Source organism: Anguilla rostrata, chromosome 14 (genome assembly GCF_018555375.3).
Source record: "Anguilla rostrata isolate EN2019 chromosome 14, ASM1855537v3, whole genome shotgun sequence".
NCBI lineage: Eukaryota > Metazoa > Chordata > Actinopteri > Anguilliformes > Anguillidae > Anguilla > Anguilla rostrata.
This window is the reverse complement of record NC_057946.1, coordinates 30,016,780-30,030,358: the sequence shown is the minus strand read 5'-3', so window position 1 is coordinate 30,030,358 and position 13,579 is coordinate 30,016,780. Positions and strand designations below refer to the sequence as shown.

The window sequence follows — 13,579 nt, the reverse complement described above, 5'->3', positions numbered from 1 at the left end:
ATATGCCAAAAAAGGAATCGCCTTACTCTTTCTATGTAATTTAAATCAAATCACAGTAATGATCGGTAAATAAGACAGAGAATTAAAATTTGCTACCACTTCCCACCCCAACTACAAGCGTACATTAATATTAATTCACATACATTAATAGGAACTCAGAATGCAGTCAGTTTCAGCCTTATGTATTCCAATGACAAAAAACCCTGCAAAAACCATTACAATCTCAAAATCATGCATTCTTGGTGTGCTTAAATTTAGGCTTGACACTGCTGGATGATCTCTAGACAGTAGGAAATATGAGGACCCTAGAAGGGCTAAACGGCCGTCTCTCCTCACCAAGCATTCTTCTGCTCTTACGTTCTTATTCCATACAAAGTTCAGCCACGCTGTTGTTGTTGCCTTGTGCTGTTGCTGTCCTGCATCATGTTTTGGAGACCGAAATTCATCAAACAAGCTGTTTTACTTTGCGTGTCACAGCTATGAATTGCATTTCTTTCCTGTTTGTAAAAAGCGATGTATGGTAAAATAGAGTGAGATGCGCGGTTAGCCCTAGCGAATGCGTGTGGTCGATTTTTTCTGGCTCTTAGCCGCGTCTGACGGTCTGACCGCTCGGCGGCACCGTTACGATCTGGAAAGGCCTGCCAAGGACTTGGTAGACGAGCGGATGGAGGTGTGAAAATGTTACATTGTTTATCGAGCTTACGCCAATGCTAACGCTAGTGGAAGCCAACCGCCTCCTCTGGGTGCACGCTCGGCGTAGCCTTTAATCCCAGCTCTTTCCGCCCGGTGTGGCGTCATTGTTTTTGGCTGCTGCGTCAAATGCTCCTGCAGCTGCGGCTTCATTTTCTGTTTAATTTACTCATTTGGTCCCGAAGTGCTGTGTGGCCACCGCAATGTGTTTGTGTGTGTGTGTGTGTGCATTTGTGTGTCATTTCAACCTTGGCGCTTGAAAAGCGAAAAGCCGCAAATGACTTGGTCTTAACACAATTATGAAGAAAATGGCTTTTATTCCTTTTTTTACGTTTTGCAATTTCTATAAAAGTCAAGTTTTCTTTTCTGCGAGAACCACCCAAAGTGTGCTGCTGGGTTTTTTACAGCCTGGCTGGAGGCACTTCCATAAAACACGAAGACTCATACCACCGCGTGCGAGAACGTTTCCACTGTAAACGTCGCGTGCTTTTCACGCTCTGCGTCCTCTTGGCGCGCTGGTCAGACAGGTGTAACATGGCTGTTCTCAGGTCAGCGGAGGAATGTTGACGGACATCGCCCATGGGGAACCTCACAGGACCCACGCTTTTACATCCTTTCCACTCATATAAGTCTCACCTGGGTCAGGTACTTTACTTGAACCCTTTAGACACCAGTAAAAATTCCTGCGGATTACTGACGATTTTAAAAGGAGCATCAATTTTATCCAATGAAAGGGAAAAAAAATCTTCTTTCATGAAGAAGTGCATTTTGGTTGAAATTCCTATACTGAGTATTTTTGCCAGTGCCTTAGAATGAAAGTGCAATGTACCAGTACACATTTGGCCCAGGCCTGCTATGAGTCTGGAGCATTCATGAGCACTTTTTTTTGAGGCTGAACTATTTTCTCAGTGCCCTCCCTCATCTGTGGTGTTCTCCATCCAGAGAGGAACGCAGGGTCTGCTGGTTTTCATTGTTACTTGGCTCCTTAATAGATCAGTTGAGTTTGATTTCACACTTGCTGTGTCTCACCTTGGCGTCTTGCTTGCGTTTATATTGCTGCTGCGTTTTAGGGTTGAGAACCGATGAGCAGACTCTGTGGCTGTCCGGGCCCAGCTGGCGGGTTTAAGTGCCGTACCGGTGGAGCACGGCGCTCTGCGCTCTGCAGCTTGCGGAGGGAAAGCGCTGCGGCGAATCAGAGAGTGCTGTGGTTTAGCGGTCAGAGAGCAGAGCTCATAAACACTGCAGGTAGCGTAAAGACTCCCGCTGAGCTCGGTACGTCACGCACAGCGGCAGTCTTCCGGTCTTGCGGATGTGAACATGGAACCCCCGTTTGTTTAAATAATGTATGATTTTTCTCGCATTTCACAAAAGCAGCCGGCACACTTGCACACAATCTCATTTACTTGGAAATGGCCTGTGCAGTCTAAAGAACAGCCCTCACAATTATATTTTCCATTGTACAATTAGGCTATTAATGAAAACCAAATTTCATCCTGAATGTATCAGTCGGATTATCCGACTTTATTGCAGACATATATACAGGATTCATAAAATAAATGCTCAATTCTGAATTTTCAGCCCTGGTTTTGACAGCAGTGCTGTCTGACAGTGTTATCTCTGTTTCAGGGGTGGGCGTGGCAGTGTTATCTGAGATGTGTTTTCTGCGTTCCAGGGGTGGGTGTGACAGTGTTATATGTGTTTCAGGGATGGATGTGACAGTGTTACCTGTGTTTCAGGGGTGGGTGTGACAGTGTTATCTGTGTTTAAGGGGTGGGTGTGACAGTGTTATCTGCATTTCAGGGGTGGGTATGACAGTGTTATCTGTGTTTCAGGGATGGGTGTGACAGTGTTATCTATGTTTCAGGGGTGGGTGTGACAGTGTTATCTGTGTTTCAGGGGTGGGTGTGACAGTGTTATCTGTGTTTCAGGGATGGGTGTGACAGTGTTATCTGCGTTTCAGGGGTGGGTGTGACAGTGTTATCTGTGTTTAATGGGTGGGTGTGACAGTGTTATCTGTGTTTAAGGGGTAGGTGTGACAGTGTTATCTGTGTTTAAGCGGTGGGTGTGACAGTGTTATCTGCATTTCAGGAGTGGGTGTGACAGTGTTATCTGTGTTTCAGGGGTGGGTGTGACAGTGTTATCTGTGTTTAAGCGGTGGGTGTGACAGTGTTATCTGCATTTCAGGAGTGGGTGTGACAGCGTTATCTGTGTTTCAGGGATGGGTGTGACAGTGTTATCTGTGTTTCAGGGATGGGTGTGGGATCATGTGCGTCACCCAGCTGAGTCTCGCAGAGCGTGAGCATGTACAGAAGGAACGGACTGACGGCCAACGTCGCGGTCACCTCCGCCACCTCAGAGGTACGAGGAACCCCCCTTTGTGTGGTTTTACTGGATGAGCTGGCATTCCTAATCATTTAAAGAACCATGCTGGTGTCACAAGCACATGGCACACTCACTGCTAAACATAACTCAGTGTTTGCCATGTTGTTTGCCAATACTGTCACTGTGATAATGCTGGAGAATGTGAAATGGCAGATTAAAATGTTAGAGACAACCCGTCTTAATGTCTCCATATTGCCACTGCTGCCCCCTGTTGGCTGGTTTGAATATCACAAATGCCTTTTCTGTTATTCCTTATATAATTCACCGCTGAATCATGCAATGAATAACTGTTGTTGGCCAATGCTATTACCAACATGTTCATGCTCACAAAGCAACCTGTGAACTTGCATACACACACACAAATACACACACACACACATACACACGTGATTACAGCTGTACACTCTGGCCGAAGTGGGATTCCATGGTGCAGATGGAGGAAGGGCCTTGTGGTCTCTCCTCCTACCGTGCTCAGGAGAAGGGACCAGCTTCTGCCTGTTCGCGATCGTGACACAGACAGGAAGGAGAGCGCTCCCCTCATGCTCTCACCGTCTCCCACAGCCCCCGTGAGCTCGTAAATCAGCTGGCACTCCAACTCCCATCCTCCTCCCTGATGCACATGCCATTAACCTGCTGGCTGGAAAACGGCCAGACTCCAGTCCCCCCTGCCCACTCCCAGAGCACGCTCTCTCCCCGGGGGACGTATCCTGGGACCTGGCACACACACAGAGGAGGCCGTCTGCACACGCTCAGTCTGCACACGCTAAGCCTGCTGCACATGCTCAGTCTGCACACAATCACAATCTGCACATGCTCAACAGCACCCAGACAAATCTGAGGGCCTGTGGATCTGTTCTGCAATGCTCTGCGATTTTCCTGTTCCATCTGTATGTCTTTCTGTCTGTTCTTCTGTCTGTTGATGAATGTTGATCATTTTTTACATGTTACTGCCAAGCCAAAGGAAAATTTCTATATTACACGGACAATAAAGTTTCTATTATGTTCCACTGTGCTCTATTCTATTCTCCACTGGCCTGTTGGACAGTTCATCTTGCACATCCTTTTAGCGCACGCAGCCAAGCGTTGCCATGGACGTGCATGAGCGACAGTGATGTCACAGTGGGGCGAGGGGTTGGAAGTACAGCGTGCTGTCGGATCAGGCTCAACCACCTGACGATAGCAGTGGGAGGAAAGATGGGAGCAGAGGTTATGTACCTGATGTACTGATGTAATGAATAACTGTGAGTCCGTTTGCTCAGAGATTGCGTTGAATGGTTGCACAGTTGTAACTCTCTGCTCTGTGTGACGGAATGTGCCTGGGGCGACACTGCTGCTGGTGCCTTTGTTGTCCCGTAAATCCATTCTGGAACGGCAGCCATCTTTGCTTTGTGTGCCAGCGGGAAAAATTGGCAAAGTATCTCAGACTGGTGCACTGCTCATTCAGGATGAGTGTCCCAGCTTTTTTCCACACCCCTGCCAAGAGTCCGCTCACCCTCCTGGAGAGGGAGAGGACCTGGTTCTGTGACAGCAGTAATAAAATGTTTTGGATGGCCTGCATGGAATGAAAACCTGTGGCTTTGAATGAGTAGAACTGCGTAGCCCTACAGGCACTGTGGCCTTCCAAGATTAGGATTGAGTAGCACTATGGGCACAGTGGCCTTCAAAGATCAGGATTGAGTAGCCCTACAGGCACTGTGGCCTTCAAAGATTAGGATTGAGTAGCCCTACAGGCACTGTGGCCTTCAAAGATTAGGATTGAGTAGCCCTACAGGCACTGTGGCCTTCAAAGATTAGGATTGAGTAGCCCTACGGGCACTGTGTCCCTCCCAGACTAGGGTTGACCAAAAAGAAGGTGTGCCCTTGTCTGTCTGTCTGTTTGTCTGTCTATTTGTCTCCTTCTGTGCCTTTTGCTCTGTTTCATACGTCTGAAACAGTGTGTCTGTTTGATGACGCCCATCTGTCCGTCTGTCCCGCGGTCCAGGGCAGCAGCAGCTCCGAGTCCCTGGACAGGCCGAGCGCAGACTACGCCAAAAGCTACGATGCCGTGGTGTTCGACGTGCTGAAGGTGACGCCGGAGGAGTTCGCTGTGAGTAATCCCCGGTCGCCGGACCCTGGGGGGTGGCTGTGAGTAATCCCAGTTTGTGGGGCCCTGCAGGCCAGATGTAGTTAATCCCAGATCACGGGACTCTGTGGCACAGACTCAGAGATCTGAATCACACGGCATGGCTTGCCGAACCTCACTGCAATTCGGCATCACCGCTCTTCTCGTATCTGACCAGCCCTTCAGGATGATGTCATCCCCCCTCTTGAGCTGGAGCAGCCGCTGCTCTCCTCCCCTTAATGAGAATGTTAGGCAGTCCCTGCCGAAAGGTCACAGAGACGACCTTTGACCTTTGGGCAGCCTCCAGACCAAATACCAGAGATATTACTTTGCTTACTTGAGTTATTATTTTCATGACTTCTCTGTCCTTTCAGTTCCTCATTAGCCAGTGATTCTCTGCCAGGACAATAAAAAAGATGGATGTATTTTGTGTTAAATGAAACAAGATATGAATTGTTTTCATTCTTATTATTCACTTTTGTCCCTCTGCAGAGCCAGATCACTCTGATGGATGCCCCTGTTTTCAGAGCAATCCAACCAGAGGTAATGAGAAACAGTTATTTAATAATTCATAATCATTTTTTTGTGTAACTATGCATGCATATGCAGATCATAACAATCTGTGTATGTCCATATACCTAAATTAGCATATATTGACAAGCAAAATATGATTGCATTACATGATCTCAAAGTGCTTTACGGTAGTGCCGGGTGTGGTGCTCACCTGGGTGAGATGTGGCGGCCATTTTACACCAGGACACTCCCTTCATGTCAGCTGAGGTGGAGATGGAGGAAACGATAAGAGGCAGGAGTGTGCCTGTGTGTCCTTGTCCTTGTCCATCTGTCCATTGTATACATGGATGCTATGTAGAAATGAGAAAATAGTGTAATAATTCACTGTGGATAAGATGATCTAAATGCCTGTAATGTAATGCACAGGCAGACTGATAGCGGTCATAAACAAAGGACCCCCTGAACCTTGGGAGGTTTTTCCTGGAAGTTTCTGGGGAATGTTCCTGGAAGTTTCTGGGAAAGGGGGAAGTTGCATGTTTGCACTCCTCCGGAGGTAATGAAGATGGAGCAGCCTTTGCCTGGGAATGGCCGACCCTCAGAACTGCTCCTGCTTTTTCCCAGCGCACACAGTTAGTTTCTGTGGGTTTTCAGACACCGAACAGTGATTGGACTATACCACAGGTTAATGAGCAGCAGCAGGCTAATGAGCACAGACTGGTGATTTCCAACAGACACAGCAGTAGCAGGCTAGGTGCATTACGTGATTAAGTTTGTGTGTTGTTTGGAATGGGGGACGAGTTGGCTTGCGTGATCGAGTTGGATCAGATTTGACCAAATGACCAGCCAAGACCCCCCCCCCCTCCCCCCCACTGGTAATGAGGTAAGCTCAGACAGAATAATAACTCTGAAAGATCCTGGCCTAGAAGGCAAGGACCCTTGTTTCACCTCTCTGGAACCCCAAAAATATTCATCTTGAATACAAAACAAGGTCACTTGGAAGCACTTTCTTCTTTTATTTTCCTTGTCTCAGGAAAATAATAAATGATCTAATAGAGTTGTCATGCAAAAATATCAGGGGAAAATCCAGATGAAATCCACAATTAAGTCTCCTCCCCCCGCCCCCCCCCCCCCCTCCCAAGTGGATGAACCCGTTGCAGAGCACCGAATGGCAGACATGTCTGCAGGGCCTGGCATTTCCAGCACGGGGAGGGGTCCACGTTTCTTATAGTTTCCAAATGCGCCCTGACCCCACGTCACTCCCCCAGGCTGTGTTCTGCTTTCCGTTCTCACTGATCTGCGTTGTGTCTTCCGTAATCCGTGTTCTGTATTAGCACTGTTGGGGCTGAGGTGAGGTAAGGCAGTGACCTCACTGAGCAAAGCAAACGGGCCAGTCTTTCCAAAAAAGAGCGCCCCCTACGGGTGCCTCAGAGTCCTTCAGCTCACTGTGCACATGAGTACAAGCAGTTACTGTACATGAGTGCAGGCAGATATGAGTTACTGTATTTCAGTCTCACGGTAAGATTGCCCTACCATAGCATCGATGCCATGTTCGATGATTAATGTATGCAGTGCTGGGGAAATCACTCTGAAAGTGTAGTTGTTCAATGTGGCAATTACTGAAAGTAGTTAAGCTACTGCAAAGCTACCCTAAAGAGAAATGTAGCTTGTGACAATACAATTACAATAAAAAAAAAATGTAGTTCAAACTGCTTTGTAAAAATAAATTATCAAGAAAAGTATTATCACGTTCCCCAGACATGATGCATGTATTAGCAGTGCCTTCTTTTTGCACACAGGGAGGACCAGCAATGTGTGGCTATTGACAGTTCACCCTTTGCAACTATGGTGGAGTGAAGTGCTTCTCACCAATCAGGATTAGAAGGAAACCAGAGACATGGTATTTGGTCCAAAGGGGCTTGGGAAAAAAAATTTAGGGCCAAAAGTAGTTAGTAGTTCCTGTTGTTAACTACACCTCAAAATGACAAAAAAGTAACAACTACAACCACTACACAAATTTTTATGTAGTTGAAGTACCAGCAAACTGCTGAAAAATGTAATTAAACGAACTAATCCTGCAATAGGCCGAGACTAGACCCTGCATTCAGTTAAATTATATTTTTTTATGTATAGAGCCTTTTACAGAGACGGTCACCAAACCAATTTATGAAGTGGTCACACATGAGAAAAGACTGCCTCTGGTCTCATCTGAAATACAAATGACAAATGACTCTTATATGCGGTTCACCTTTTTCCACTACACATGGGCTTGCTGACTCTCATCTATGCTTCCGCTAAAGTGACACACTGTGTATATAAAAATAGACTGTCATAATGCAGGGTCTCCTGTCTCCAGTGTGGTCATATTGCTCTGGCAAGCAGCATTCCCAGTGCTAATTTTACATCCATTTGGCTCAGGTTGCATTCGAGTGTAGCTTTTGAGGGTGCATCTGTACATTACAATTGAGGGTAAATGTGTATAGCTACAAATATAACCACACTATATCTATATATATATATAAATTGGTTGAAGCTGTGAAATTTGAGCTGGCCTTGAAACCATAATTTCAAAAGCCTGGGGGATTGCAATTACTTTTACAGTCGCCTTAAATGCATTAATAGAACATGGAGTTGATTAAAATCTGCATGAGGTCAGCGTTCCTTGAGGCCATTTGATGTAATGCTGTAATCCGACAGCATCTTGTTGTAAAGTGTTACCATAGAAACAGCATTTGTAGCAGAAAGTTGGTCACTGTGGCCCCTTGAAGGGGAAGAAATTGAATTTCTCTTAAAATGGCAAAATGCTGTTGTCAGCCAAAATGCTGTGACATCTATGTTGCTGCTGCATACTGAAGCAATTCAGGTTAAGCTCCACAACAGCAGTGCCCTACTTGGGACTCAGACCTGCAGCTTATGGGTTGCAAGCCCTGTTTCCTGAACACAGTGTGCACCCTACAGGTTAAGAGTAAAATGTGCACTGTAAGCAGTTAAATGAAAGGAAAATACATTTTGTTTGTTAATAATTTTTTGGGGGGGATTTTGAATGTAGCTATAGATAGAGATGGCATGCATTTCTTACTGTGCAATTGTGGCTAAACTTGATGGGTTGATGTGGTATTGAAGCATGAGCTGATTGTCTGAACTGTGTTTGCCATTTTGTTTTTCATTGGATTTTCAGGGCATTGTGACAGTTTGCAAATGTACACTATTAGCTAATTGCAGATTACGATCCCTGTATCTGTTGATCATTGTGGACTTCAATATTTGGTAAATAATTCATGTTTATTAACGTCACATTCTGGAGATGTTCAGTTAATTTGCTTTTGATAGATTTGCTTTAGTGTAAATCCTGGTTTTAGTGCTGATATGTTGTTTACAGAGTCTGCAAACAGCGTTTGTGTTTGAGAATCGAAATGTAAGCACATCGTAATTTCATTGGCGTACGGTATTGCTTGGTCCTGGCGTATAATCCCCTTGCTTATTTTGGTGACTTTTTGTATTTTGTATTTGTATCGCCCAAACTGAAACACTCCTGGACACTTAATTTATGACATGCATGTATATTTTGGTAGAGTGCATTAGGTTCTGAGGGGCAGTGTGTTCCATTGTGTGGATGGGCCCTAGGGGCAGGTATTGGCTCAGGACTGCACCAGTGAGTGATGAGACACGATCATCCCAGCCAACTGAATCCTTTCCAGCCCGTGTGACACATAATTTATCACAGTGTCACCCACGGAGGGAGTGAGCAGTGGGCAGCAGTGTAGCACAGTGGGTAAGGAACTGGGCTTGTAACCGAAAGGTCATAGTTTTGATTCCCTGGTAGGACACTGCCGTTGTACCCTTGAGCAAGGAACTTAATCTCCATTGCTCCAGTATACATCCAGCGGTATAAATGGATACAATGTAAAAAATGTGAAAAATTGTGTAAGTTGCTCTGGATAAGAGCGTCTGCTAAATGCCTGTAATGTAATGTAATGTAATGAGTAACTCAGCTAGGATAACCTTGTCCCATTGCTCACCACTGACCCCTGCTGGGCAATCGAGCACCCACAGTCCACACTGTGGTATGAGAAGGAACGGTGCCTTGGAGGACAGTACATGCTTGTCTTCTCTCTCCTGACTTGATAGCAGGGATTACAGCAATGAGCGTAGAGGGAAGGGCATACACATACAATTCTAAATTAGGAGAATGAAAGTATAAAAAAGGTCTTTTTAATTAAATGGAAATTAGCGTTGATGTGGGAAATTGGTCATCTGAATTATCTGTGCGTGCTGACATGGATTTTTAATCTTCGTCTTTGGATTTAAAACAGATTTTAAAGCTGTGTAACTAAGAATAAAGTTAATAAACACACAAACTTAAGAGGAAGCCCGTAAAGGAAGCTTATTAAGAATTCAAAGCGCATGTAAGCCAGTTTTATGTCTCTTCATGTTTTTTATGTGTCTACTTAGCATTCTTGTGTGGTCAAGGCTATAGCTGAAGTTCATTGTAGAAGCAAGTTTAGTAAAAGAGTTGGATCTGTATAGGACAGATTTTCCAGACAATAGGAGAGTAAGTAACACAAGCATGTGAAAGATTTTGGAACACAAGTGGAAACCTTTGACCAATCACATTGCTTAATTTCTTTTTCTGCAAAAGGGTTTGGAAGTGTTGTATCGATGCTTGATGTGGAAGTTTAGGATCTGAACAGTTGTGTGGAGCTCTCTCTGATGACCCATTGTCTTATTTATTTTTACCTGAAATTTTAAATAAAATGCAGACCTTACAACATGGTAAATGGACTGCATTTATATAGCGCTTTTATCCAAAGCACTTTACAATTGATGCCTCTCATTCGCCAGAGCAGTTAGGGGTTAGGTGTCTTGCTCAAGGACACTTCGACACACCCAGGGCGGGGTTTGAACCGGCAACCCTCCGACTGCCAGACAATCGCTCTTACCTCCTGAGCTATGTCGCCACAACATCAGTTTGTGTTACTAAGGCAGTGGTCCCTGATCAGCCATTGGCTATATCACAGCCAGCAAGACTTGCAGTGATTACTAGCTATCCACTATTGGCTCGGTGTGGGCACAGCTATTGGTCCAAGGGCAACTGGCAAATCGTCATTCCAGCAGTTCGCTAGCAGACAGTTGAGATTTTAAAAAAAAAGTCAAAATAGTTTGTGGATGGTCCTGTCGCTAGAGAACAGCTGCAGTGCCCATTCCTAAATTCCTGGCAGGTAGAGTACTGGCGCTGCTGGCGGCCCTGTGTGTGGTGGTTTGCTGGGCTGGTTTGATTTCGCTGGGTTTGGGGAGCTCCCGGACGCTGTCCCGAGCTGCTGGAGATGAGGCGTCGGAGCGACGGCTTCCACAGGCACTCAGCGGAGACGCTGCTCACCCCTGCTGCTGCTCTCTCACGCTCTCGCTGACAGATCTACAAAATCTCGAGAGAATTTGGCAGATGTGTCTTCCCACTTTGTCTCAGTTAATATTGCAATATTTATGTATGCCTGAATGTGTCTCTCTCTCTCCGACACACATACACACACACACTCGCAGGTTCTTATTTCATGTCCTGCTGAGCTGACTGTTGTTGAGAACCTGGGACCGATGGAAAGGTTGAGCAGGCTGAATGATGGGTTTCTCCCCAGAGAGCGTGACGGCGATGCGTCTGCAGCATGCCTCTCCGTTTATGTGTTTAGAGCGGACATCCTCATCAGTGGTGACGTAGGACCGCACATGGGGAGCACGTCGGTCGTTTACACAGCTGGCTGTGCACGCAAGCAGTTCAACCTTAAGTTTAAAAATCGCTCACTTGCAGCATGACTAGAACAGTGTCTCGCCTGACAGTCGGTCCTTTAACACTCTGTATATGGGGCAAGTTATATTAGTGACAGATCCAATAAAAGCATTTTTAAAAATTGTTTATTTGAAAGGCCAGTTGTGTTTGAATGTTTGTGCTCATTGCTGCAACCTCCTCTGTCTGAGCACTGGTCAGCGTGTGTTCTCCTTTCTCACTGAACAAAAGCCGGAATCTAGTCGTCTAGAGGGGTGGAAATCTACGTTGTGACACGTTTTGACATAAACGGACTAGGTTAGCCTCAATATAGCTCTGGTTTTACCCGCATATAGCCTGACTACATCCTCGTCAGCTAGAAAACTTTTCAAAGCTCTTTCAGGCACAGAGCAATAGATATTTGTGTGGACTGTAGTAGATGATGAGCAAAGTTAACCCTGATACTTCATCCCGTAAGAGTGACTGGACTCCTCTGGCTGAGGATGCAGTGCAGTTCCTCCAGCTCAGTGGCTGCACAGCTCAGCTGGAGGACTGCAGAGTCGCAGGAGTTACGTGCATTTTGGAGTTTTGTCTTCCTACCGTTGAACTCATGTTACCAACTGAAAACTCCAGTAACTGGGAGGTTGAGAGGATTGATGGAACGCAGGAGTTGGGCATCTTGTTAGTCTAAAAAAAATCTTTCGTTGGGTGGGGATCAGTGTTCATTGTGGATTGTGTTTCAGGAGTTGTCCATCTTGTTATTATAAACAGTCTGTGAATGGATGGAGAGGTGGTGAGTCATGTTGGGTCAGGGTTCACCGTGGATTGTGTTGCAGGAGCTGGCCAGCTGTGGGTGGAACAAGAAGGAGAAGCACATCCTGGCACCCAATGTGGTGGCTTTCACTCACCGGTTCAACCAGGTGAGTCCTCATTCAGGTGCATGGCATAACGCCCATCAAGACAAACCATAGCAGTGTATTACAGCTTATGACAGGATAACGGTCACAAAATTATTACTGCACGCTTTATGACAATATTATCATGTCACAAGCTGTAATGACCCTTAATGACCGGATATAATGGGTGTTATGTTTATCTCGTAGTATGTGCTTCACTGCATATAGAAGGAATAAAGTGTTAGCGAAGTTGCACATTGGAAATCAATTGTGTGTGCATGCTATGAGAGAACTCACATTTAGGTTTGCTCACCCAGAAAATTAATCCTAATTAGCATATTATTTGCCAAAAAGTCTTCTGTCCACATCCCATACTAAAAGGTTATCAGCACCAAAGAGTGGACATGATTTTTCGAAAACAAACAGCAGAAACCAATTTACCTCATGTAGCCAAATGTGTACATGCAAAAAAAAAAAGGAAACAAAAAAAACTGGACAATGGATAGGAAACAATTACTTTTGTTCTTTGTGTTTTTAACTTTTTTTGTCAGCATAAGTGTTTCCCCAATTAAAGCTTCAATTATATTTAAATAATCACTTCTTTCCAAAAGTCCTAGTAAAATTTTGTCATGAATGTGCATAGTCCCATTGATTTTGGGAAATGCAAGTTAATATATTTACGATATGCATAATTATGCCAGTGTTTCCAATAGGTCGTAAAGTTTGTTTATAATTAGTGGATTTGCAAATTATCCAGCCAAGAAATAATTGTAAACACGTTCTTAGTTTCCATACTAAAACGCAAAATTCTCAGAACATTTATCTTCGGCTTACCAGAGTATAACATTTCAATTACAATGGCTCAAGGCCAGGCTGTGGCTGCCGCCTGATTGGCCGATGCTATTTTTGTTCTATGACATCATGAACCAAAACATGCAAGGATGGTTCCTTGCTCCTGCAGAGAATCTATGGGTTCATTCCAACCACTTATTTTTTCTGTACCTCTTGCTTCCTTTTCTTGCCTCCTTCCCTAGTATGGAAGGCCAAACAGGTCAAAAAATATGTGAAATTGATGTCTGGAATCACCCGTCGTCAATGTGGGTGCGTTCCAATCGCTTATTTTATTCATCCTTTGTCTCCGAGGTCCTAGACCAATCTGGACATCGATTGAGGTCCAACCCGTTAAATGCTCCTTCAAGGAGCTAGAAGCTAGGAGGCTTCTGAAGAATATTGTTATTTCACCAT

The 13,579-nt window shown here is 45.1% G+C and overlaps 1 protein-coding gene across 4 annotated transcripts in view; it reads left to right on the top strand.

Annotated features, from left to right (window-relative positions):
* Positions 1 to 13,579, top strand: part of LOC135239756 (ras-specific guanine nucleotide-releasing factor RalGPS1-like) — a 126,586-nt gene that overhangs the window by 13,082 nt on the left and 99,925 nt on the right. For 3 of the 4 annotated variants that reach the window (XM_064308690.1, XM_064308692.1, XM_064308691.1), the window contains 4 exons: positions 2,939 to 3,048; positions 5,054 to 5,158; positions 5,666 to 5,716; positions 12,275 to 12,358. In XM_064308690.1, coding sequence (XP_064164760.1) covers positions 2,992 to 3,048; positions 5,054 to 5,158; positions 5,666 to 5,716; positions 12,275 to 12,358 — 297 coding nt within the window. In that variant the 5' untranslated portion in view covers positions 2,939 to 2,991. Of the gene's footprint in view, positions 1 to 1,752; positions 1,936 to 2,938; positions 3,049 to 5,053; positions 5,159 to 5,665; positions 5,717 to 12,274; positions 12,359 to 13,579 lie in introns of those variants that run through there. The other variant, XM_064308694.1, reaches the window with a different exon arrangement.